Source organism: Crocuta crocuta, unplaced genomic scaffold, assembly GCF_008692635.1.
Source record: "Crocuta crocuta isolate KB4526 unplaced genomic scaffold, BGI_CrCroc_1.0 scaffold17, whole genome shotgun sequence".
NCBI classification, from domain to species: domain Eukaryota; kingdom Metazoa; phylum Chordata; class Mammalia; order Carnivora; family Hyaenidae; genus Crocuta; species Crocuta crocuta.
The window spans coordinates 3,853,812-3,881,188 of NW_027532041.1; the positions used below are offsets into that span (position 1 = coordinate 3,853,812).

The window sequence follows — 27,377 nt, forward strand, 5'->3', positions numbered from 1 at the left end:
AACCCTGTTCGTTGCTTAATCCTTTTCAGCTGGTCCCAGGACAAATATTAATATCATGTTCATTTTAACCAAGGCAAAGCTATATAAAAGCAGCATCAAACAGCTCAGGGGAAGGCTGTTTTTATGGTGAGAGTCCGCCTGTAAATTTCTGGTTGCTAAGGAGGGAAAAAATTTTTTTTCATCTGAAAAAAACATGCTGCCTTGGTGAAGTGTGACTTGAAAGTCTCCATTTCCTAGGTGTTAGACTTGGCAAGTTGGAAACAGCGAGGGGGGCGAAAAGACGCTTTCCCTTGATGTGCCCAAACAAAGCAGTACATATTGTCAGCTCCGCAGGAGGCGCGTGGCGGCCATATGCGCGTCGCCCAGCGAAATGGAATAAACAGCTGCTGTCAGGAATCCAATTCCTGGCAAGGAAGCAAACTCAAGTCCTCCTGTTTCCAAAATAAAAATCACCAGAGGGATTCCCCTTCCTGCAGTTCCAGCCAGTAGTTTTATAAAAGCATAAAACATCGCTGTATTGTGGTTTATAATAATCCCTTACATTTGTAGAGCATTTTACAGTTTACAAAGCGCTTTACATACATTATCTCATTTGAGCTTCATAATAGCCCTGGAGAGTACAAAGAACAGATATTGTGATTCACTTTTCACAGATGGAAAAGGGAAGGTTCAGAGTGTGATGATGAGGTGAGCTAGGTGCCCCGCCAAGGTCTCCTCCCGCCTAGCCCCAGGCTGGCGATGCAGAGACCTCCTGGGGCTCCGCAGCGGTCCTCAGGGATTCAGCGAAGGCACAGGTTTCCCTGCAGTTGAAGTGAAGCTACAACTTCACTTGGCTTTATTTCCTTTGTGCGAGCATCCATTCACTCTGCCCGAGGTCGTCTTCTCTTGGACTTTTTGAAGCAGCAAGGAAGGCAAGTAGATTGCCAGGGAACAAAGGGGAGAAAGGAACAGCTACTCTGTACACTGAATGTGAATGTGGTCTGCCCTTACTGGCCGTCAAAGCCACTATTTCATTTTAAGCATATACTGCAGAGATCACCCCAGGTCATTCTGAGCTTCAGAACTGCAGAGAAGAAAAAACTAACACTGTTCAGTTGTTCTCAGGCACTACCACCTCTCTACAACCCTTTGCAGAAAAACAGGCTTTTCTCCTGGAACTGCCTGGCGTATGCTCAATGTGAAAGCAGCTTTACAGAAAGGATCTACAGAGCTTTTTACACAGGAATGCCCTCTAACCTTATACTGGTGCAGAATGGTACTGTCCTATAGGATAGAAGACACGGTGGGTGGATGCTGTACGGGTCATCATGGGCTGCTTTCCTTCCGAAAGAGAGAACTGCTTTCCGGTAGAGACTTGGAGACTTCTTTAAAACAGACCTGGTTTCCTGATCAGGTCTTACTGGGCCTACTACCACGCCTTGGGATTTTGTGCTCCTTGGTTCTAGCTGCAGAATTTGGCATTAAAACATAGCTGGTAGAACCAAAACACCAGGCTTATCAGCTGGCCAACTGTGTGAGCTTGAACAAGTTTACTTAGGCTTTTTGTGGTGCCAGAGATGTGCTTTACCTGAAAACATGGGGCTATTAATAAAATCTCCTTCATGGGGTTATTCTATGAATTAAATGATTATTATTTGTAGTGCCTAGAGCAGTGCCTGGTGTGAGGTGAGTGTTAGGCTTTGTTAAATCTAGGAAGGCTGTGCTTCGGCAGCAGACCAGTTCCAGCCCACCTCCTGTTGCTCCCTGAAGTCCCAGTTATGAAGAGTGGTTGGTGATGTCCCTCCTTGCTGTGTTGGCTTTGACCCAGATGCGCCTTCACAGGATCCCCCAGGGAGATGCACAAACCAAGAGGCACTTGGCCTCATTGATCTTTCATCTGCAAAGCAGTCATGGTGTGCAGGAACACTACACATTTTGGTTGACAGTATTTACATAGTTGGTGTCGAAGCAAACATCACATGGGCCAAAATTAAACATGTGAGGAAGACTTTATTCAAGGCTGTTGCAGTAGGGGAGAGAGGTCAGAACTCAGTCTGAACTCAACTCCACTGAAACAAAGGGTGGTAGACTTTTCAAGCATTGAAAAGAGACAGTGATCATGGGCCATCTGTGTTTGCTAACTGGCTTGACCTAAGGAAAAGTAAATTTTAATATCTTTACAAGTTGTAGTTTTACAACTTGGAGCATGGTTTCTGCAGCAGTTGGGCTTTCACTCTCCCGCAGGAACTAGGAGATAGGCGTGCTATCTCCTTTGATGATTACATTTCCAAAGGTTGGTCAAGCTGAGGGAAATGTTAAGGTCATCTTTATCATACATGTTTTAGAAATTGGATGGTGATTTGATGCAGAATGCCCCTCCCATAGAATTCATTTTGAAGGTGAAAAGAAACAGTGCAGTTTCCCTATTAGGCCTTGACAGTGGACCAGTTTCTTTTGGTTACCTGAGTGTCCAATCTCAGCACTCCTCTCTTTCAGAGGGCACTGATAGGGGAAGGAGAGAGCCTCATTTTACCTGCTATCTTGAGCCCTCTGAATCTTGGTCTACTTGATAAGGTGGTATATTTCCCTTGAACTAGAGATTGCCACTCTGTCCTTGAATCCATCCAAAGTTCTATGGTTTTGAAAAGAACCACATATTGATGGGGAACTGAATATGCCACCCCAAAATGTGCCACTTTGACATGTGGATTATTTTGAGCCAAAAGCAATGAAGACCCAACACACTCAGGAAAAACATTTGCCTCTCTCTTAACTGCCTAAAGGTATTAAGTAAGATAGGGGTCCTGGCTGAGAAAAAGAGCTTTACTGGAGATAACTTTATCTGGCCCATCTGTACCGGCATGGCAAACATCTAATTACCACACATCTGCTCTTTTTATCTTCCTGAGAATTGCCCTTATCCCTCTCAGTCCCCAGGCCCCTATCCAATTCCTTAGCTCAGGATGGCATATAAGCCTCAATTGGCTGACCTTCCTTTGAGTCTCGTATTTTTATGGGGCTCCCATACACATGATTAAATTTGGGTTTTTGTTTTGTTTTGTTTTTTTGTTTTCCTGTTAATCTGTCTTTTGTCAGTTTAATTATTAGACCAGTCAAAGAACCCAGAAGAGATAAAGGGAAAACTTTTCCAGCCCTTCAACAGCAGAAGAAAAGTCAGGACTTTAGCTAATTTGGGCTTTGCCCTGAATCTCAAAGGGGATGCACTTGAAAGATGAACACCTTCTCACAGGAAGAAAACCCGTTATAGATTCGCATTCCCAACCTGGGTCACAACTAGCTCCCTGGCTCTCAGGTGCACACCATTTCCTTTGGGAAAATTCCACTCCCATCCACACCCTCCCATTTAGTCTACAGAAACCATCTGGGTCTCCTCAAAATGATTAGTGATGCCCGTTGCGGTTTAAGCCTCACAAAACTGTCAGAAAGGACTGGGCATTTCTGGAGCCAGAAAAGGCTCCTTGTTGTATGCAGAAGGGTAGTAGACTTGAAGTCAACTGGTCAGATTTTTTTCCCCATATTTCTACCATGGTGAGCTACCAGAATGCTCATTCCTTCGCCTCCTATGTTGTGTTTGCCAGCATTACCCAATGGCCACATTAATTTTTAGGGATGATACAATGTAAATTGATATTCAGAAGTGTTTCCCAAATTTGCAAGATGTGTTTCTTCCTGTCTTCCACCTTCTCCCACTTTCTCCCCTTCCCCTTGAGGCAATAAGCCTCATTTCTGTGCACAATGGTGTTTTGTTTTTTTCTGGCTCTGCCCTCAGTTGTGGGAGGGGAAGATTGCTGGAATATTAAAGGAGCTATATTACCCCAGGGCTATTCACTTTCTCCTTGGGCCTTTTGTGTGTGGATGGGGTGGGGAGGTTGCCAGTTCCTGCTGTAGCACTTGGATTTTTGGCTGCAGACTAGTCCAGAGTTATCATTAAATCATTGTATTTTAGCCGCTTGAAGGAACCACTTAAGGGAGATTCTGATGTGCAGAAGACCAAATGTTAAGGGTCAACAGAAGTTTGAGCAAGATTCAGTAGCACACTGGGCCTTTTTGTGTGTTTGCCATAGACAGGCCTGATTAAGGACAACATGAAGCACTCAGAGCAGCAGGTTACACTAATCTTTGTCCCCGGGCAAAATCTTCAAAAGGACTCAACTGTTTTTAATGTTGGTTCTAAGAGGATAGTGTATTCATAGAGCACCCACATATAAAGAGCATTAGACTCTGGACATTTGAGGAAGAGACAAAAGGCATGCTGGATGGTATATGTATGACAAGACACAGGCTCTGGCCTGGATATTTTGAGGTTGAGAGAATGAATCCCCACGGAAAAGGCCCACAGGCTGTATATGGAACATGAAAGAAGACACAGGCTCTCAAAGTCCATTAGGTCATGATTAAGCATATCAAACATTTTGATCATGGAGCAGCAACCTAAGAAAAGAATGCAGTAGTATGAACAGCCTCATAAAGATGCCCAGCCAAAAACGAGCTACATCAGTTTTGAAGCCCAGTGCAAAATGAAAATGTGGGGGTCCTTTGTTCATAAATTATTAAGAATTTTAAAATAGTGACAGCAGAGGATTAAACCAAGCATGAGGACCCTTCTGTGTGCAGAGCCTTGTGTGACCACAGAGCCACCCATGAAGCTGGCCCTGTGTCTCCAGTAGAATCAATCCGAATGTGTAGGGTGCTGAATCATCAGAACTCTGCTCATTCATTTTACATAGCAGTCAGAGAGAGGACTTTGCCGTCACCACAGAGCAGCAATGGCCACAGGAGAAAAGGGTGGGTTGGACCTCCCTAAGGTCCAGTCTGAACAAAGGTGTCTTCACTCTGTGGTGGAAACTATTTCTCTCTTCCTCTTCCTTCCCCTCCTTCAGAGGAAGGACCCCTATTTTAAGCTGTCTGCCGGTATCTATGTCTGGTCTGGAGCTGCCTTGATTCTGTGAAAAGGTTTCCCTTACACATGATTTCTTTCCCGCCTCCCTTCTTCCTAGCAAACACATAGCTCTTTAAAAGATTCTGATTTTTTTTTTTTTTTGGGAAGTTCTGTGGGCTTTTATTAGATATACGCGTACTGTAATTCCAAACTGTGATTACATGATGTCTGGCTTTCCCTGAACTTGAATTTAATATCCTGAAAAATGGGAAGCTTTATTGCAAGGCTGAGGTATACCAGGAGTGGGAAACCTGGGGGTGAGTGCTGAGGGTCTGCTGATTGCTTTCAATTCACCTCCTAAAATCGCTTGCTGGCTGTGGCTTGATACTTGTTAACCTCAACTTTGCCTTTTAGATGGACTTTTCCAACCTCTTGAATTTATGTTTATTACACAATAGTTGTAAACATTTTTTTTAAAAAAGACAAATCTTTCATAGCTCTACAATCTTAAGACTCCAACTGTTTTCAGTTTTCTAGGTTCTCTTATTGTCTGGATTATATTTTTATATTTTTGATTGTTGCATTCACAGTGGAGTTTTGACTCTTTGTTCTGTAGTTGAATTTTAATTCCTTTTACACTCATAAAGGTAAAACACATTTATAAACTTAATGAAGATGAATGAACAATAAAGCAAACAAGAAGCCTTGGAATTGCCTGCAAATGGAAATCAAAGCAATAATCAGTTAGAGACAGAGAGCCTAATAAAATAGAGCTGAAGTGATCTTAGCTGTTACCTGGTTCTGTGCCTTTATTTTACAGAAAAGGAAACTGAGATGCAAAGGTTAAATGACCTGCCACACAGCTCCTAGGGACAGTTAGGACTTAACAGTCTGCAAATGACTGTTTTTTGTTTGTTTGTCTTGTTTTGTTTTGCTTTTTACATGCACTGAATAGTCCTATTTTGGTACTAGTGTGTCTCTGTGGGACATAAGTTCTTTGAATGTCGGCCTTTCATTTGTGATATGAGGGAGTTGGAAGAGATGCTTTTAAAAATTCTTTCAACTCAAAACTTTGAATTCCACTCAGAATGAACACAATTGGACCCCTGCCTAGTCAGCCCAGAACTGCTACTACACACGTAATGAAAAATGTGGTAACAATTAGAACAGTCGCTATTTTAGCTAGATGTGTTGTACAGGGGCTCACCAGAGCCTTAGGAAAACTTAAGACTGGATATGAGACAAATGTGTCAGCGTGTCTGCTGCCAGACTGCTCCATAAGCCAGTGGTCTCATATTAAAATTATTTACTCAGAGAAAAGCCACAGAGCCTTAAGCAAACAAATGGAGGGGTGAATCCTGTTCTGAGTGGAGCAACCCCTTTGGCCTTTCAGAGCACTTTTTTTTTTTTTTAAATATAATTTATTGTCAGGTTAGCTAACATACAGAGTATATAGTGTGCTCTTGGCTTCAGGAGTAGATTCCCACAATTCTTCACTTAGATACAACACCCAGGGTTCAGACCAACAAGTGCCCATCTACCATTTTCCCTTCTTCCCCACCGCATCAATCCTCAGTTTGTTCTCAGTTTTAAGAGTATGGTTTGACTCCCTCTCAATTTGTAACTATTCGAAGCACTTTTCAAGCAGAGAGAGGCCCCCTCTACTGGTGGGATTCATCATCCACCAAAAAATTGGAACTTGTAAGGTTTGTGAGAAATGGGGAGGGAAAAATCATCGGATCAGAACAGATTAAAATTGTAAGGAAATGTGAATACCTAGTCTAAATTCTCAACTTTAAACCCAGGAAACAGAGATCTAAAATGTTTAAACTTTTTTTCTTATAAATGTGTTAGGCAGCATTCTACTGAGGAAATTTTCACAGTAGGTGGCAAAAATCTCTGCATTCAAGTGTGAAGTTAGCTTTCTGAATATAGAAACCTTGACAAATACTACTGAATCAATTTTAGGTAAAAATCCCAGTTTTTGGAGGTAAGAGGAGAGGTCTTCCACACCCTCACATGGAGTTCTGTGCTCCATTTGTCTAAACTATGGTTTCTTAAAACTCTTGCCATTCAAGTACTACTAACATCTTCTTGTCACAGTCAGCTACTTGCTGTGTCTATTTAATATTTGTCTTTCAATCAAGTCCTTTTTTATTTCAGCCTCATCTCATGCAATAGAATAAATGAAATTTTGATGTGTGTGTGTGCCCGAATATAATAAAATAAATATATGGCTATTAAAAATATTGTGTGCCAACTAAATGCATCTTCTCATTTAATTATTGTATGTAGTTACCATGCTTTAGGAAATATTGAGGTAAATATACTTCATGTTTAAGTCATGTAAATACAGTAGTCATAATTTTATTTTCCCAATAACGGCAAGTTTTTTATTGTCTTTCTTCGCCAGGTCTTTCCTTCATACTTTATCCTGTGTCATGAATCTTCCTTCATTCCCATTTCCATTCTCTCAAAGTCCTTTGGTTCAATATTCATATTTCCTCTTCCCCAGTAAGGTGAGGAAAACTTTCCCTCTGTATTGCCCACTGGGGACTCTGCCTCATTTGATAGAACTCCAGGAAACCATATTGAAACAAACTGGTAATTGACAGAAGGAATAAAAAGACCTTTGTATTCTTGTCTTTTTCTAGGAATTGGGACTTCAGGAATATTGAAAAGTGATGTTATTTCTATTTCATCCTTATAGTCAGCCTTCTCTGAGGAAATGACACATAAACACAGAAAGTCCAATTTATAAAAACCCATTTAATAAATTATTCCTTGAGGAATATAATGGAGAGTCTGTTTTTGTTTCGGGCACTGCAAAAGCTGTAATACCTGTAGGAGAGATTGGGGATGAGAAAAAGGCTGATCTTCATGAAATCTTTTCCCTTATTAAACATTCCTGTGTTATTAATTCAAGCTTTGTTTCTTCAGTAATAAAGGCGACCATTATGCATTTATTGCTGAATGAATACACTCAATTTCCAGCTAGTTATAGCTTGGTGCTATTGTGAACGCCCTCGTTATTTACAGTGGATTATTTATATTGAAGGCAATCTATATAAAATCTCAGTTTTGAAACCTCTTTTCATTGCTTTAACTTAGTATGTCATTTCTGTTGGCCCTTATTGAAAAGTGAATACATAGACTTTTGACACATAATTTATGTTTTTGAGAAACTTTAGATCTAAAGATCTCAGAAAGAGTTGCCTCAAATGTAAGCTGTTTTATAAGAAGTTCACTACATAAAGTTATAAGAAAAGTCTTCTTCCAAAGGAATGGATTTCAATGACTGAATTCTACTTTTGCAAAGTAGTTTCAGAATCATATGGAAAATTTATACAAAATAGCCTGTGAGAACCCACATAAATGAAAACTAAAGTTACAGCAGTGTAATTCTATATACTTTCTTATCCTGGGAAAATTTAAGCATTATTCAATCCTAACTACAATTGATCTTAAAAACATTAAGACTCCAGAACCCATAGGGAGGAATGGGTGCTCTGCATTTACTGTGGCTCCCCAGAAAGGTTCTTTCTGATGACAAACAGATGGGAACCCCATAGAGAGGCAGATTTCCGCTGCAACTATCACAGGGCTACACCATGCCTTTGAAATGACATCAGCCAGGAAACCAGTGACTAGAGTTTCAGATTTCATAGAAGAAGTTTGCTTTGCTTTTTGTAGGCCCAAAGATGTTAGGAGGAGGCAATAAATTCTGTCTGAGAACCTTTCCTGGTAGATGTTTAAAGAGATTATACTAGTAAATCAACTGTCCCAATCCCCCAATGTGATACGGACCATCCGGTTTAAATTTGAATTTTCTCCGTCTTTCTTCTAGAGAACTGATGTAAGTCAACAACTCAGAATAAGTGTGGCCTGATGGGTGGAATGCTGTGCTGTGGAGATGATCAAAAACTAAAGTATTTATTTTTTATGAAGCTTTACGTATAACGAGGTTTATGACTGGAAAGGGTCAAAGCTGAAATAGTGCCTTACATGGATTAGCATTTCTTGCTGGAAAAAATATTAGGTTGCCTCACTTCAACACTTTGGTTTACTATATATGAATAAATGCTACCATTATTTTCATTTACATTTTTATTTTATTATTATTGACATTTTCCTGAAACAACCTTAAATGAATATGAAGGAAATTCTAAAATTGAGAAATATATTTTCTGTATGAGTCACGATGTGCATTGGTGTTTATCTTGTGGTTCTGCCAAGAAACAGTGAGCAAGCCTTGGACTTAGGGCAGCTCATTTGGGTAGAGCAATTTAATTCTCCATTTCTTCTACCTAAGTGAATGCTCTCCCCAGAATAGCATACTCAAACTCATGAGTAGCTGCTACAATTTTCAAAAGACTGTGTGAGCATTTAATACTAATGAAGGTGAGTTTTCAGAAAATTCTTTACAAAGGTCAACTAGCTTTGTCCTATTCGGTTGCATCTAAGGAGGGATGTTGGGTCTCAAGGAATGCTCGATGACTAAAGTGTTGACAATGTGCATAAAAATTCATCACCTCCTGAATAACACTCAAAATTGTATGACCTAAGTATGGTGAGTGTGGTCTAGGTGCCTTTAGGCAACAGTAACAAAAAAATCTGGCTCAAACAAGTTTAAACAAGAAGGTAATTTATTTTTTTTTTCCATTCTATATGAGATCCAGAGGTAGGTCAGGTTCCAGGGGACGTAATATAGTGGCTCAAAGATATAATCAATTAATGTAGTTCATTTTTTTTTCTTTGATATCTTCAAAGTCCCCTTCAACCTTAGGTTAGTTCTTGTCATGGTCATAAGATAGTGGAAGCAGATTCAGATTAACAGTACCCAGAGGAAGAGAGAGTCCTTCTTATATCTTATTTTTTTTTTTTTTAAGGTGAAAAAAACCTTCTCAGCAGCCCTCCAAGAGACTTCTGATGCCTTGGTAAGGATTGGACAACATGCTTACCCTTAAATTAATCATCAAAAAGGGGGATTACAACAGTGGGCTTAGACCAATGATTTTCAACCTTGGCTACATTTTGAAAGTTGAGAAAAATACTGATACCTGAATTTTGCCTCTAGAGATGCTAGGATGCAGCCTGGGGCACTGGGAGTTCTAAAAACTTTCAGGTGACTCTAATGTGCAGCAAAGCATTTGAGAACCATAAATTTAGACCAAATGTCTGGGGAGTGAGGACAGAGTAGGGGTAGGAAATGGACAGTGGATTATAAATTACTACAGCCACTAAATATTGTTGTATTTTCAATGTAAATTTTGCACACATAGGATTGGAAGCAGGTTTGGAGGAATCCATATTTATAGGGAGACCAAATGAATGTGGTCCATATCAGGAGGACAAATTTGGATGCACCCAAAGCCAATCAAAACTACGTATGAGCATGGTTTTAATAATGCATATATAATATAGAGTGATTTTTGACTTCAGCAAAGTATAATAAACTAAGAAGTGATGACAATAACTGATTCAGGTCTTTGAAGAAAAAAATATGAAAATACTCTTAAATTCTGGTAACCCACTTAAAAAAATTCCAGTAACAAATAGCTTCTAGATACTTCAGTATTTGTCACATTTCCTCTATGAAAGCCAAAGATTTCTTAGGAATTCTTGAATGTGTGATACCATATTTATTAATTTAATTTATTTTATTTTTTGAGAGAGAGAGTGTAAGCAGGAGAGGGGCCCCGGGAGAGGGAGACAGAGGATCCTAAACAGGCTCCATGCTGACAGGCTGACAGCAGCGAGCCCAGTGTGGGGCTTGAACTCATGATCAACAAGATCATGACCTGAGCTGAAGTCAGATAGTCAACTTACTGAGCCCCCTAAATTTATTTTTTTTAATGTTTCACTGAAATATGAATGGATCTAGAGGGTATAGTGCTAAGTGAAATAAGCTAGTCAGAGAAAGACAAATGTCATATAATTTCACTCATGTGTGGAATTTAAGAAGCAAAACAAATGAACAAAGAAAAAAAGAGACAAACAAAAAAACCTAGACTTTTAAATATATAGAACAAACTGGTGGTTGCCAGAAGAAAGGAGGGTGGATGATGGGTGAAACAGGTGATGGGGATTAAGAGTACACCTACATGATGAGCACTGAGTAATGTATGGAATTGTTAAATCCCTATGTTGTACACCTGAAACTCATATAACACTGTACGTTACTTTTATTGGGATTAAAGAAATAAATAAAACTAAAAAAGTTTTCACTAGTTTAAAAGCTGCATATAAATAAACCAGAATACCCCAGACTGAATGCTTTAAAAAACTCCAGATGCCCTGACTTTTTCCAAATATCCATTTTTAATAATTTAAGTTGGGTATTCAGATCATTTTATTCTCATATAGACTGTACCCCGCCCGTTCCCTACCCCCATATGTCCAGCATGCAGCATCCACGTGGTCACTGTTATATTTGTACATATGGAATAGTGGCCCTCCACCTTGGCTACATATTAGAATCATCTGGGGGGACTTTTAAAAAACTGGCCCTTCCCTTCCATACCCATCCCCATAAGTTGAAACCAAATCTTTAGGGGTTAGAGGACCTAGGCATCTCTATTTTTGAAAAGTTTGCTGGCTAATTCTGATACAGAGTAAGGACTAAGAGATACTGGTATTAGTACAAAGGGAAACAGGAGGTAGATAACAGTTCTCTTGTTCTTAGCTTGCTTTTAATTTTTCCTCCCCCAAATCTAAGCTAACCTGAGTAAGCAATCTTGAGGGAGAGTGTAAGCCTTTAAGGTCTTGGCTCAAATGGATTTTTCAAGTAAAGGTAAAGCTTTATGGAGGCTCTGGTAACACTCTGTAAATACCTGTGGAAGCAGCTGGCCCTTTACTGTGATTCCTGAATAAGTACCTCATACGTAGCCCTTTGCACTTGAGGTGCAGAGAAGCCTTCTGACAGCTGTTTTTACTGTGGTTGGTGGCTAGAGACCATAATGGAGAGAAGAAAATCACTACCTTGGAGAAATATCATAAAAAGTGACTTTTTAAGGAACTGATGAAACAACAGGTGGGTTATTAATCTTTGTGCCCAACCCAGATTGTACCACAGCTAAATCTGTGCCTGCTGCAAACAGTATGTGGTGCCTACTCATGTCCCCTCTGGCACACTTTTGGAAACTATAATTTAGGCTGACGCTGGAATGTGCTCACTGAGTGTTCTTTGGAAAAAGCTTATTATACCACCAATTAAATAATCAGCAACAGAAGTAGTGAAAGTCATAGCTCTGGAAAAGGAAATGCTTAGCATTGATAGTGTCAGAATAATTTGGAAAATAACCCCTAAGAGGTGGAATGTGGTAGAGTAGAGAGAGCACTGGAATTGAACAGTAGCCCTGGATTCTGATCCTGGCTTTGCTTCTTTTTGGCTCTGTGATCTTGGGCAAGACCTATTATTCTCTGCAAGCCTCAGTTTTATGATTTAAGAGATGAGCTATTCCAAGCCATGGACTCATTGTTGCAGATGGATTCCAAATTTTTTATCATAATACCCAGTTTGTAATTTAAAAATCTATTAGGTCATATCTATGATATAATAGAAGAGTACAGTTATGATTTTCCATTTTATTTTCACATCATCATTTCTAGAATGATTTTACAATTTTGCCAATCATCTCATTATAAATCTTATATACATTATCAGAAAAATGGTCTCCTTAGTTTCTGAAGAGAGCTAATAACTACTTTCAGTGTCTTGGTCAAATCATGTATAACTCATCTATTGTCAGAACAGTTTAAATGTAATGCATAAGTACAGAAACAAAAGGTGAGAAAACAAAAATGTTGTATTAACTATAGAAAAAGTTCAGGGGCACCTGGGTGGCTTAGTCGGTTAGGCATCCGACTTCGGCTCAGGTCTTGATCTCGCGGTCCGTGGGTTTGAGCCTCGCATCGGGCTCTGTGCTGACAGCTCGGAGCCTGGATCTTGTTTCAGATTCTGTGTCTCCCTCCCTCTCTGCCCCTCCCCAGCTCATGCTCTGTCTCTTTCAGTCTCAAAAATAAATGTTAAAATTTATTTTTTTAAAGGAAAAGTTTTGCCTTTCTAATAAACACACAAAGAAAGACACTCCTTAACATATGTGGACATGTGGTATTACCTCACAATAGTCTTTTTTAGAAAAGTGTTTCCATTATGATTTAATTCCTGAAGCTTTCTTTTGCTTTACAGTGTTAGGGTGTGATCATCTCTGCAATAAATATAGTATTTCCTGACTTAAAGATGGACTAAACATCTTACATTCCCCAGTGTATATACTCCCCTTTTTATATATGAAGTGCATGAACCCTAGGACATGGCTTTGTCAAATTTGAAGTAACTGGGACCAAGAGATTGAGTCTTCACAGAATAATAGCCTCTGACCTTATGGAACACAGACAGAAACACTAACCAGCCAGTCATTTCCTGGAGAGTCTTGACAATCTCTTCAAGAGTCTGTGGACACTTTGTGGGCATACTTTTTTACAGCAGTTGCCATGAGTGCTGGTAAAACTTCTAGCAATGTGTCTTTTATCTTAAGCATTTGCTTCTTGTACTAAAATTACTGGAAACATAATAATAGCAATGAATTTTCTCACGCACCTTATTAAGGTCCTGTTGGAACAGTACAATTTTAGTCATTTGTTATTTTGAACTGAGGGATCCAGTCATTGATAATGATGTGTTTAATTTTACAAATGTGCAAATTTCACTTTTGAACAAGGACTTGGATTCAGTTTACATGTTCACCTAGTGATATTTACAATCAAGTTATTGGCAGGTCCTGTTTAAACTAATAAATGCATATCTTTCATTCTAGAAATGTACACAAAACTCTCTGTTTTCTAGAAGTTTTTCCCTCTGAAGGCAATTCCTTTTTAATGTATACACATTAGGAAGTAAGTAGACAGGATTTCAATATGTGATAGGTCAATCTTGACTAATATCCAAGGGAGCGGATTTTATTAAATAACCAAAAGAACCTCAATTTCTTTTGGACTCAAGTGTAAAGCAATCACCTTGTAAAGACTCATGCCCTCCCCTCCCCCTTGCAAGGAGAATATTAAAACAAGATCACACTATACCTATGACTAATTAATTACCTTCTGGCTAATGCCTGGCTCTATTTTTCAATATAAAATGAGTATGGCTACAGAAAACTAAGTCTCTTCTAGAGTTAAGAGGAATTAAATAATTTCCTATGTCACAGAACATTGTTTTAAAAATGTTGCACTCTTTAAAATTTCTGTCACTTTTTCTTTTGAGGTCAAAAAGATAACAATTACTGCAAGTATACAAATAAAGTTCATTATGTTCTGCAAATTATACAGATCCAGTGTTTTTGGTGAGTCCTCTTAAAATTTTCTCTGGCTTTACCAATTTGAGACTCACTCTTTATAAAGAAGTGTGGTCTCGATTTGCAAAAATGCATGGTTATGGTTTCTAAAGTCACTTTGATAATCACAGTGCTACCTACCTGACACATATTGTTAAAAGGTTGGTTAGACCTGCTTGTGGTTTCAACTGCTAGCTATCAAGAGGAGTGTCCCTATAATTGACAAAAGGGAGAAAATAAAAGATAAAATAGGGAAAGAAAAGGAGGGCAGTAAGGTAGATAGATTTTTCATTTCTTATCTTGTTCTTGTATCTTGTATCTTATCTTGATACATTCTGCAGCAGTAAACACTACTATCTCTTAAAGATCCTTTGAAAGAAAATACTCCAAGAGAAAGCTTTACAAACTGGAGATTGCCTTCCTGTTCATCGTGGCTTTGTCCTTTTGGAAAGTCTGCATGACCTCTCCTCCTAGTATTAAATAAAACAAGGGTGCAAGGACTGATGATTCAATTTGGTGAGTTAGTTACAGAAGTAGCTCTGGCATCTGTTACTTCTACTCTGTTATCCATTACTTCTGTTCTCTTAATGGCAGCAGACGTTCGATTAACTACTGAGATTTGGACATGAAGGGGATCCATAGCTGCATCTCCATTTCATCTTCACTTCACCTGTTCTCTGTTTCCAGACTTCTGGAAGACTGGCAGCTGGAGGCGTTCACCTCGGGCAGGAGGAACTCTAATTATTTCAAGAATAATTTATTAAAAATACATAATAGCCTGATAATAAAACTCCTGGAATATATATCATTTACATATCATTTTTGGTATAGTAGTTTTTGGAAGAATTAAAAGCAAATCTCCCCTTTCCTGCCAAATATATAAATTAGTGGATAAACCTAAAAGGGTAGGAGAATTAAGTAATTTCTAGATATTTACAAAATTCTTAATTTATGTACAACCATAGCAGAGAACAAGGACTGCCTTTCATACATTCATACTTAGAGTTAATAAGAAAAAGCTCCAAGTAGAAAAAGGCAAAAATCCAAATTTCTTAGTATTCAATTTTTTATTGCATCCAACAAAAAGTAACAACAAACATTTACCTTATGGGTTAACATTTACTGTAAACATTCATTTAAAATACATATTTTGTTCCCCAGCCGACTTGTTTAAATATCTAGAGTAGTCAACTTTCTTCTGTCTGGTTGTACAGAATCAGATGGTACAGCCAGAACTAATTGTGAAAAAGCATCTAGTAGTTCAAATGAGTGTGGGGCCTCAAGGTGTAAATGAATTTCTGAAGGCAAAACTTGACTGTGGAAAGTCTGGAACTCATACCTTAGTCCTTTCATTGTCAGTTCACTGCTTTTTCCTATGCTCAGCACACTGGAAAGATTTACATTTAATTATTAGTCACTATTCACAAGGAGGCACAATTAGTCCTGGAAAACAAATAATGGAAACCAAGGGGAAATCGTGTATAAAATTTAAGACCAACCAATCAACCAAATTATGGAAGAAAAATTAAGCCACAGACCAAACCTCATAACCTGAAAAGAACCAAGAAAATAATTATCATCCGTTTAGTACCTGTTCTTCTCCAAGACCTTAGGCCAAGATTCATTTTAACTCTGTTGAGCCCCACAGGTTACAGGACCAAAAAAATGGAGTGGAAGTATACAGTTAAGGTCAGAGTTGGTCTTTCCTGGGATGGCACAATGGACCTGCCTTTATTTTCTGATTGAAAAAAAGGTCCACCCATGGCCTAGCAATCCTTTATATAGCAGTCACCAGGGGAAAGCAATCATACCCGCTAGAACAATTAATTGGCTCTTGTCACACCCTTTTCTACAGCCTAAAATTAGGATATAAACTGCTATGGAGGATTACTTGCTTATGCAAAGATGCCACACTAGCAATTATTGCTTGAGGGCAAATTTGGTGACTTCTAGAAGAGGGAATATATACTATGGGCTCCATACTATTCTTAATTAAATGGAAAAGTCCCTCCCACAGATTATTTGTTATTATAATTTTAAGTGCTCAAGGCTCAAGATGTAACGTGTGAAGAAGCCAAAAATAAATATATATTGGAAGCCAAATATAAATGAGCTAGTTTTTTATAAATGCCATTAAAGATATCACTATATATTCCATCCTATAATCTCATAAACCAAAGCTTTTAACTGTCTGGATTCATATGTGACTGTATTCTTTCCAGTATGCATTCTTTCTTCTTCCAGAGGTGGTTNTAGCAATAGAAGGAAGTGGCTAGCATTGGAAAGGAGCCCCTTACCTAAGGACACTAACCAAAGGACACTAACGTTTCCTCTGTTTCGTAAGCAAATAGGAAATACCCTCCAATATTACAGCATATAAACTCAAAAAATCCCTTCAAACTTTCTTCTAAATATGGGGCCATCACCATCAACTAGAAAAATAGTACAAATTAAAAGTGACGTTAGATACTATGCCTTAATATTCACAATAAGCAAAATTCTCGGACAGAAAATAGCGTTTCATCACCAAAGACGTCATGCTGTTGAGGGATTATTTTGAGCATAATATCCTTAGGTACCTATATCGCTAATTGTGTTCCTCTTTGATAGGGAAATATTATAACAGGTTTCCTGTCAATCATCGAAAGCTGGTGGGTCGAACCAAAGAAATTGTTGTTTTTATAGGTTGGGAACTTTCTAGAAAAATCAGCACTTCCATGATCCAACTTAATACTTCTTGATGTGTCCTAGGCCAGGTCTAGTGGGATGGACAGTTACATTTATGAGCAAAAAAGGTAAGGGGTGGGGGAAACAATGAGTGAAACTCTTGTAGCATACAGAAAATTAAATGCTTGAGAATAATGAGGGTCCCACTGAGAAGCCTAACATACTATTGATAAGGTTTTGAATATGAAACTGGCATTATGAATCTACCAGTTTCAGAACCAGTGACATATATCATTCCATCTGTAGTGTGATTAGGAGAATGTGAGAGGGTCATGGAAATAATGTAGAATATTTTTTTTTTCAAGAGGCTATACACCATGGAAACAAACTACTGCATGAATGTGTCCTAAAGTTAAGAACTAAGTTCCAAGTCTACCTTCTGTTATTAATAATTGTTACAGGTCAACGACATAAACAGTAGAATCATGTTTATGTTTATCAGATTAACAAAAGGAGCAAAAGAAAATCACAGAAATTTGTCAATTGTTTATTGTATCCACACCATAGTATCCTAATTTTGTTATGGCACAAGATTTCCCATGAGCCCTGCAATTTAAAAACAATCGCAACAACATCTAGAACATAAGGAATTTTTGTGAAAGCATTACAACCACTGGAAAACTCTGCCGAAACATATAACTCTATCCAAAATGAATGCATTACAAATTAATGTAGTTATAAGGGTAAGCTGCTAAGAGTAGAGCATGTAATTCTTGAAATACTTATTAATGTGCAGATCATCTATGAATTATCTGAGTTCTGGAGTTGATAGTGCCTAGTTTCTGGATGATGTAATCTTATGATGCAGGGTTCACTTAGGTTAAAGCAAAGCGCAAAATACAAATGAGAACATAGGTATTACAAATAGTATTTGACACAACTTCCTCATTCATTTCTGAATTTTTTCATAAACCCTTTTATGGTACATGTTCTTTTGATTATATTTCATTTTGTGAGGTTTCTCAAAAGTTACATCTAAACTATTTTAATTATAAAGTGAACAAGGCTCATTATGTACCAAATGTAAAGATGTCAAAGGATGGATACAAGCAAAATACAGGATGAAATATAGATAACAGAATAACAGCACCATTTTTATACATTCCTTTATGACATCATTATATATTCCATCCTATAATCTCATAAATCAAAGCTTTTAACTGTCTGGATTCATATGTGACTGTATTCTTTCCAGTATGCATTCTTTCTTCTTCCAGAGGTGGTTCAATAATAGCAGGGATGTTCCTACCATAAAGTTCACATTGTTCTAGAAACTGGACACATTCTTGAATAACACTGTCACGAAGCACAATCATGTGTTTTGACATGTTTTCTAATAANGTGCTGGTTACCACGGCAACAAGCCCACCGGAAAGGAAAGGTGCTCGTCTTTAGAGTACTTTGTTACGGAATAAACTCAATGGGAATAAAAAGTCATCACTGAAATTAGTCTTTTAGTTATTAATTTTGTTCTTGAAGACTTTAGGCTGCTAAGGCCGTGCGTCACGCAAGACCGAACAAACGCTTCCACGCAGTTGAGATACGAAAACTCCACTTCCCGGCATGCAGCACTGCAGCAACGCCGCCGCCCTGAACGTGCCCGCGCTGCCTGCTGGGAGTTTAGTCTCGCGGGACCAACTCCCACGCATTGTGATAGGGTGTTTCACTGTTCTTTTGTTTTTTTTAGTGCGGTTTGTTTGCTTCCATTTGTAGCGTTTCGGTGTCTGGCACGGGGGAGGAAAGTTTATGGTCTGAAACCACTTGCTTTTCTTAGCTATTTACGGTGTGCAATACCTACAAAAGATATCGGTTCCTGTTTTGTGATTGTAAATTAGTGGGAAGGAAACGGCGGACTACCTCCTTGGTAGCACCCTGAAATTAGGTTCCTTTTTAAAGCTATCCTGAGGGCATACTTTTTATTTTTTTTTATTTATTTATTTTTTTTAATGTTTTATTTATATCTAGGAGAGAGAGAGAGAGACAGCGTGAGCAGGGGAGGGTCAGAGAGAGAGGGAGTCACAGACTGAAACAGGCTCCAGGCTCTGAGCCGGCAGTCAGCACAGAGCCCGACGCGGGGCTCGAACCCACGAACCGCGAGATCATGACCTAAGCGAAAGTCGGACGCTTAACCGACTAAGCCACCCAGGCGCCCCGAGGGCATACTTTTTAGCAACGTAATATGGAGAGACCGAAAGTCTCTATTTTTCCACAGGTGGCGTGGGATAGCTTCTGTGAATCTTATCAGCTTCTGTGAGATCCTCAATTTTAGATTCAAGTTTCTATTCCCCCCCCTTCCTTTTTTTTTTTTTTTTTTTTTTAATAAACAATTATTACTGAACAGATGGGGCCATTTACACTTGGACTCCTGCCTTGGTCCTCTAACGAAATTTCACTCCAAAGAAGAGACCATTCTTTCTTGATCTACCTAGATCTCCATTGGTGTTTTCAAAAACTGTTTATTTTTGAGAGAGAGAGAGAGGACGAGTAGGGGAGGGGACACACACACACACACACACACATACAGAATCCGGAAGCTTTAGGCTCTGACCTGTCGGCACAAGCGGATGTGGGGCTCAAACACCCTGAGCTGAAGTCAGACACTTAACTGACTGAACCGCCCAGGCCGCCCTCCACTGGTCTTCTATCATTTGCATTGGCCTGTCTAGTCCTTAAGATAAACAGTGTCCAAATAAAAGCATGATTTTGGTATTTGCTTAAAGGCTTCCATGGAAGTCCTTTATCATCCTTATAGTTTTGCTGGCCCTGCATCTTTTCTGTATATGAATTTTAGACCCAACACCAGACATATTGTGTGACACTCTATTAGACCATTTCTGTACATTTTTTCTAATTTTAATAACCACCCTCATATTCTATATAGTACAAGTAAGGAGTCTGTGTACTGGAAAGTTTGATGTTATTTGCTTAAGACCACACAGCTAGGTAGTGAGCAGCTGTGCCAGGATAGTCAACATCTATTTTCAGTAGGAAATAGTTACTGTTAAATACCTCATTCCATATATCCCCTATAGATGAGTTTGTAAGAGCCCAGTGTTTGGGGCCAAGTTGTATAATGGAAGATTAGTGTCTTTTTTCTCCATTCAACCAACCAGCCAACCAACCAACCAACTTGGTGTGGTCAATAGAAAATTGAACTTCCAGATCTGAACTGCAGCTGTGAGCAGACGTTAGGAAGTAATTAGTGGGGGTGGTATAGCTTCTAGTCATCTGGTATATCTAGGCAGAGACTTCTGTAGGTGTGTGATTGTTCATAGCAGAAAACAACCAACTTTATGTACTCATTCAGTCTTCTCTCTTCCTGAGAAATTCGCAGAGCTGTGAACTTCTAAGTGAGAACAGAAAAGGAACTTGCCACTGGATACCAAGAAAGGAACAAACTGCACACATTTCAGAGTGTTGAGTGGGCCTCTGGTCCATCTAAGTTACCCTGAGAACATAGCCAATGAGGATCACTCTAATTCTACTCTGACACATCTTCAACCCAATGTCTTGGTGCACGCTTTTAGGACCTTCAACTCAGAAGGTACGTGGGTTATCAGAGGCAGGGTTTTGCTGCTCAGTAATTGAGGGTGGGGTGCGGGATGATCTTCACCCTATGGCTGCCTGACTACATTTTTCCCTTGGAAACTCAGCCTCACTATTTAAAGATCTTTATGTATGAACCGTTACTTTAGGTAAGTTACTGTTAAATCAAGGTAAGACAACAGAACTTAGAAATGGGAAGTTACCTTTTTATCTTTAGTCTGTTAGTCTTTTTTTCAGAGTTGTATTTGTGTCATGAAAGTGCACACCTACAAATGGCTTCTTGGAAAAATGTATGAAAAATAGAAGGACTGTCTGCTCTCCCCCAAATTTCTCAGATGCCTTCAGGCATCAGTTGGGTCCCCTGTTTGTGTTAGCACTTACCTGTGAGTGTGGCATCTGACGGGGGAGGAGGGAGGCCTCTATGTGTCTTCCCCCTTATTTCATGTGCTGCTGTTCCAGAGGCCTGGCTGGAAAAAAGTGGGACATTCGGCTTAGACAGATGGAGGGCAGGGTCATTTTCAAAATGAAATGAGTGCACAAATCACACTGTGAAATTGGCATGACCATCACTGCTGCTGTGATAGACTGACTTTTATTTAGTCTGTGATGGGCAGTTGGGGAATAGATTAGGTTTTTGGAGTGGGGGAGGGCTGAAAGAAGGCCCTTTAATTAATGATAGAAATTCTGGAAAGCAATAAATGGAATGGAATATTGTAAAATGTCATAAAGGACCATTTTGTTTCCAACAGAATCTTGAAAACTGGAGCATGTATCAAAAAGTAAATGTATCGTACATTCCTAGCAATAAGAAAGCATTTGGTGGTTGCAGTAAAATGATTTAGTGCCTTATTGAAAGAAACTAGGCTTTGAAAAAATGGTGTTGAACTCGATGGATTTTGCTGCAAAAAGAAAGGCATGTTTACCATGTAGAAGAATTCCATTCAGGCAAAATGTGTAGGAGCTAAAAGCATGACATTTAGTTCTTCATATGCTTATGTTTCTGCCTGCCGAAGCACGAGATGATCAAATCCTATTCTATTTGTACATGTAATCTGTTTGGCATTCTTTTGTAAAACAGTTGGTAGGTGTGATTTCTTATTTACCCTTTAAATGTGATCATTTCCTGTTGGTAAACCGGTCATTTCTGAACATCCCAACTACTACAGCTGTGGTCAGACATCTTTCTTGACAAAAGAAGGCCTTTTGGAAAAACCATTTTCCAGTTATTTCTTTTTCCCTCTCATATCAGGCCATTTTCTTCAGGATGGTCAGTTTCAGGGGCTCAGTTGCTTTGTTTCCTCTCAACAGTCAAGAGGGAAAAAAAATAGACTAGTACCAAATTGGTAATGTAATAGCCTTTTAGGAGCATCCGTTCTCTCCTTTAACACTTTTGGAAGGGTTGTATACCAAATCAACACTTGGGGACATTTATGCTCAGACATTTAACCTCATTATGAACTCTCTTTTTGCTGCTGGTTTCAGCTCTATTACTATTTTAATTAGGTTTCTTTCTTGGATATACCTTATTCTTTTTTTTATCAAGTAGCTTATATTTAGGTGCTTGCAGTGTTGTTATCTAAATCAGCTTATCAGGGAGAGCACAATAGCATTCTCATTTATAAATGGAATTAGTAGGGAAGGCACAACTTGGATACTGGCATTGAAAGAAAGCAATCAACCATCCAGACAAAGAGCTACTCTAAGCCGCGTGTTTATGCAGTACTTTCTGTACCAGGACCAGGTCCTGCTTTGCCTAACTTCCCTCATTAATCCTCACAGCCCTTCTGTGAATTAGGTGACTCTTATTGTTGGCCCTGCTGGAAAACCATGGACTGCAAAGCACAAAAAGAAGCCTGTGGTTGCTGCAGCCAGCCTGTGGGGGCTGGCGATTGCTTAAGCTGGCCAGTAGGGGCCACACTGCACCTCTTCCCTCTCTCCCCCGGGCACCTCCTCTCCAGTCCTTTGAATTGGCTTTGGATCATTTGCTGCAGTTTGTTCTAATAGAACAGGCACAATGGTGTAAGAATTTTAAAGTTTAAGCACCGAAGCCGTTGTGTAATTGTATGGCGACGGTGTGGCTGGCAGGCCTGCATTGATGCGATCCCCTGTGTAATTGCCCATGCAAATTCGAGCAATCTGTAAGGGACACAGAAACCCGCATTCAGCTACAGATTCTTCTCCCCCAGAAAATCTTTAATAATTCGAAGAACCTTTTGTCATCTTTAAAATGCTCCATGAACTGGGATATCTCAGTGTCCCTCTCATATGGGCAAACACAGATCAAGGTTAATGGGCTAAATTCACAGCCAAAATTTAAACTGTAGGTACTCTGATGCATGCTTTCCTCTTTCAGACTTTAAATCACCCTTCTCAAGAGAAATAGATTATTCCAGACGTTTATTTAAACTTTAAGCATTTTATTAAAAACCAAGATATTTAGGTCTCTTAAAGCAGACGGTTTCAAACTCATGAATTCATTGCTTGTGAAATTGCTTGCAATCTGTAAGGTAGTATTCTTACAATGAAACATCATCAGCCTGGCAAATCTGCACAAAGCCAGTGACTCCAAACAATTCAGCTGAAGACATATTTCCCTTCTTTTGCGTAAAACGATAGTAATTAGGAAGCAAATCTGGAGGGGATCCTTTTTAGATTATTGTATATCAAAATAAAATGGCAAAAGCAATTTTTCCCCATGGGAATGAGACTTAACAAAACCTCATCTCTTATTTCCATACTATGCCCTTCCTTCCTCCTTCCCTCCCTTCTTTCCACTATCCCTCCCTCCCTCCCTTTCTCCCTTCCGTCCTTCCTTCCTTCCATCCTTTAATTCGTGTAAACATGATTTAATATAAATCTAAAGAAAACAAATTGAGATTCTAATACACACATATATACATATAGAAAGTGAACACAAAGAAAAATGATGGCCTCAAATAGCACATTTTTATCACAGCAAATACTTCATTTATGTAATAAACATATGTCTGTACCAGTGTATACATTCAGCAACATTGGTATAGATACGCTGCACAGAAACAACTAATCTTTAGCCCTGTGGCGAGATGTCCCAAATATGCAAGAACATTCAAAATTAAATTAGGGAAGAAGTAACCCAAAATTGCTAGCTGAGGAAAAGGTAGTAACACCAACAATGTAAGCAGGACATTAGGCATTGTTGAACCATGTGCTCATAGTGACATTCCCTGGACACGCTTCATTTTGCTTCACTCATCTCTGGGTTTTATTCTATTACTGCTCACTTAAGAAACTTCTGAAATTCTGGCCTTCTTGTAGCCAGACCCAACCTTTACATTTCCGGCTACGTTTGAGTTTGGGGAGCTCTTGACAGCAAGTGGCAGAACAGCTGTTTCCGAGACTGTTACTGTGAAGCAGACAATGAGACCTCACGGCACTGGCACTGCCAGAGTTTTCAGGGTGCAGAATTAGGTTTTGTTCTGTCATTTAATGAATTCTCTTTGAGTTTTTATTTTTTCTCGCTTAGACATTTTTCTTTGGATTTAAATCTTCCCTAACATGTTTAGATTTCTGTCCTGCTTGAGGGGAGTTTTTCCTCACTATTACTGGGGTGAGACTTTATCTTTCTGCAATTCATTTAGAGTCAGCAGGAGAAATGGATTTTAAAATAATTGTATGGCAAAGTAAATTGAGCAGACTCTGTTTAATGACCTAAGGTGAGTGGATAAAATATGATAAATTTTGATATGTGAAAAAAGCAATTGGATTCCTGTAGCATTAATATTAGATGATATTGCTATTACACTAACAGAAATTTAAAGATCATTTCTAACCCAACCCAATGTGTATGCAAATATAAAATACCTGGAAATGTATAGACATCTCAGATTTTAGAAATAAAAACACATGCAATTTTAATTTCATTTGACCCGCTTTATAAATTGACTTCTAAATTAAACTGACTGCCATTTATGGGATATCTAGGTATGAGATAATCTAAAATTGTCCTTTATGAAGTGAAAGGTATATTTTTAAAAAGCTGTACTGATGACCATATCTTTCATGATCACTAGAGGCAGGCTCTGACATATCTGTGATAGGGGTGTTTTATATCTACCCCATATATGTAACTTTTAATTTTGTCTTTAGAGAGAAGATGACCTCTTTAGGTTTGTTCCTATTGTATCTGAGAAGAGTAAGTAAGACGATTATGTGGAAAATATTTTAAAATTTAAGTACAAGTTGGTCCTCTGGTTTAGAAATGAACCGAATAAAAGCCAGTGCTTTTATTTTCAGGTGGAAAACCCAAGACCTGAAGGCTCCCAAGAGAACAAGTCAAACTGGTGGCCAGGTTGTGGGCAGGGGCCCATCTACTGTGCATCCTGTGGTGTCAGTTGTAGTTTGCATTCCATCTCTCCTGGCCAGGATCGCAAGCTACATTGTGGGTTGTGCCTGCGTCGTCTACATATTGACTACTCAGAAAATAAACAGCATGTCGGAAAAGATATATCACATGGAGAAGGTAGGATGAATTCATTTCAGCCATTAATGCCAGGAGACCCGAGGAAGCAAACATAGTCTGGTCAGCTGATGGTTTTATAAGAAGACTCACATTTCAAATGCCTGCTTCTAGTAGGAAACAACCATTAATGATAAGGACTGAGAAAATGTCTCTTTATTGTAGGAAAGCAAAATATATAGATCATCACACATACCTCACAGTCTTGGAAAATCATGCATTATTTAGGGAAAAAAAAAAAAAAGGCTTAAAAATATCTCAGACGCCCGAGTGTTCAGCCTCTCACCCCTGGGTTGCACAGGGAGGGTGCTGCTGTCGTTTTCCACTGCCTCATGGTCTCTGAGGAACGTCCCCATGGCATTAGTCAGCAGTTTCTGAATTTTGACCCACAATAGGAAAGATACCTCAAGACAGGAAAAATAGATGGAGGCAATTACAAACAGCTAGTTGATTGATGGTTGACATTGTCAGGGCTCCAGTGTATGGCAGATTGCAATGGTGTTGAACTCCCCTTGCTACCAGTGGATGTTGCTATTGGCAACCGTGCAGTGAAGCCAATAAAAAGCCAAGAAAATGAGACGAAAGCTCAACCTTAGTGGAAGCCGTAGGGTTTGTGCTATAAATTATGTTCCCCTTAGCAATGTGTAGCATCAACGCTCAGGGCAGCTCCAGTGCTTGTAGCTGCCTGCAGTTTCCATCGGACCCTGGGTCTTGTTTTATCATAAAGCTCTAGATAGACTGGCATCCGTCTGTCTGGGCTGTTTATTTATTTATTGCTGGGGAGGATAACAGATGTGGGTTCATCTTTGCCTCACATGGACTGATTTCCAGTTCCTGTTTGTGATACAGACATGGTGTGGCACCCTAGCTGGGAACACCTGCAGTGCTTCTGAGCTGCAGTCACACGACCCAAGGTCTGTCCCCAACTCCATCCCCATACCTCTCCACCCCCCCCTCCANAGACAGCTGTCCAGAGGCTATTTTCCTTTAGAGCAGAGCGGTTCAGAAAACTGGCTTAATAAAATCCATAAATCTGAGCAGCCTCCTTTTACCTGCTCTGAAAAGGCACTTTTTTCTGTGCTCGTTTTTTCCCTCTAGATTCTCCTGTCTTCCCTGCAGAGGCAGCTGTAAATGGTGGCCAGGAACATTTTTTTTAGGTTCCCAGTCCCTTCTCTCTTTTGTCAAACCCTTCCCTGCTCAAATAGCTCTCTTTTCTAAGCAAGAATTCTGTATCCTCGTTTTGGGGGTTAGAAGCACCATTTTTCTTTGGATTGATGTGTACCTGGCCTTGGGCAGTTCTCTTACCACCTGCCTCAGTCTCTGTCTTTTCTGTTTTGGGTGTCTTTTGCTTCCCATCCTCATCTTCCTCTCCCCCACCCCCACTCTCCTGGTTTATAATTTTCTTTGACTTTATTTCTTGCTGTATGGGGTCTTATGTCTTCCCTCCAGATACCTGCTCTTCCCTCTCTTTGGTTTTGGGACCTTCATTTACCCATTCTTGAAACATTTCTGGAATGTCTGCTATGTGCCAGGGAAGCAGTACTCTTTGTATAACTTGGCCCCTATTTTCCTCAATATTTGAGTAGTCAAGTTAATAACTGATACTGATTAGTAACAATAAGAACAAAAATCATCTGTGAACTTTAGATTTTTCAGAGCTGGAATGCACTCCAGTGTTCAAATAGCACAGGGATCTCCTCAGAGCTCCTTTACACATCGCCATGTCTGTAATCAAAGAGAGGAGAATTTTCAGGTTCTGGGTCCCCAACCTGGCATCAAACAGAGAATTTCACCTCTTAGATATTTTATATCTTGGAGATTCCTTGTAAGACTTATTTGAACAAAGAGTTCTGAGGTTAAAACACATTTGCAAATCATTTCCTAATGTAATCTCATTCAGCAAATGAGGAAACAGGCTGGGACAAGTTAGGTGTTTGACTGGTGTCAAAGCCAGGGTCATAAATCTAGCTTCTAGTCCAGTATTCTAGGCAATGGTTTGGGCAAGTCAAACGATGTGCTCAATCTCTCAGGTTAAATGGGCAGCAAAGCAGTTTCTAGTCATTGAATCGATTTAATATAGTTTATTATTATAAACCTAGTCTCCTAAAGCAAATTTGTCCTCTGGCCAGAATGTTATTTTTTCGTTGTTGCTGTTAATCTTTTTAATGTTTATTCGTTTTTTAGAGAGAGAGACAGAGACAGAGCACAAGCATGGAGAGCAGAGAGGAAGGGAACACAGAATCTGAAACAGGCTCTAGGCTCTGAGCTGTCAGCACAGAGCCTGACGCAGGGCTCGAACTCACAAACCTCAAGATCATGACCTGAGCCGAAGTCGGATGCCCAATCGACTGAGGCACCCAGGTGCCCCCAGACTGTTATTTCTTAACTTCTC

General features: G+C 39.4%; 1 protein-coding gene and 1 long non-coding RNA gene across 7 annotated transcripts in view; both read left to right on the plus strand.

Annotated features, from left to right (window-relative positions):
* The window catches only part of LOC144241716 (uncharacterized), a 47,071-nt gene extending 38,201 nt beyond the window's left edge, over positions 1 to 8,870 (plus strand). The window contains exon 5 of the long non-coding RNA XR_013338169.1: positions 8,727 to 8,870. This is a non-coding gene — a long non-coding RNA (uncharacterized LOC144241716). The remainder of the gene's footprint in view (positions 1 to 8,726) is intronic.
* Positions 8,871 to 9,768: 898 nt separating this feature from the next.
* The window catches only part of LOC144241690 (uncharacterized), a 39,960-nt gene continuing 22,351 nt past the window's right edge, over positions 9,769 to 27,377 (plus strand). For 2 of the 6 annotated variants that reach the window (XR_013338158.1, XM_077776268.1), the window contains exons 1-2: positions 19,478 to 20,485; positions 24,763 to 24,988. Coding sequence is in view for 5 of the 6 variants with exons in the window: in XM_077776268.1 (XP_077632394.1) it covers positions 20,447 to 20,485; positions 24,763 to 24,988 (265 nt within the window). In the remaining variant the exon portion in view is untranslated. The other 4 variants (XM_077776265.1, XM_077776266.1, XM_077776267.1 and 1 more) reach the window with 4 other exon arrangements.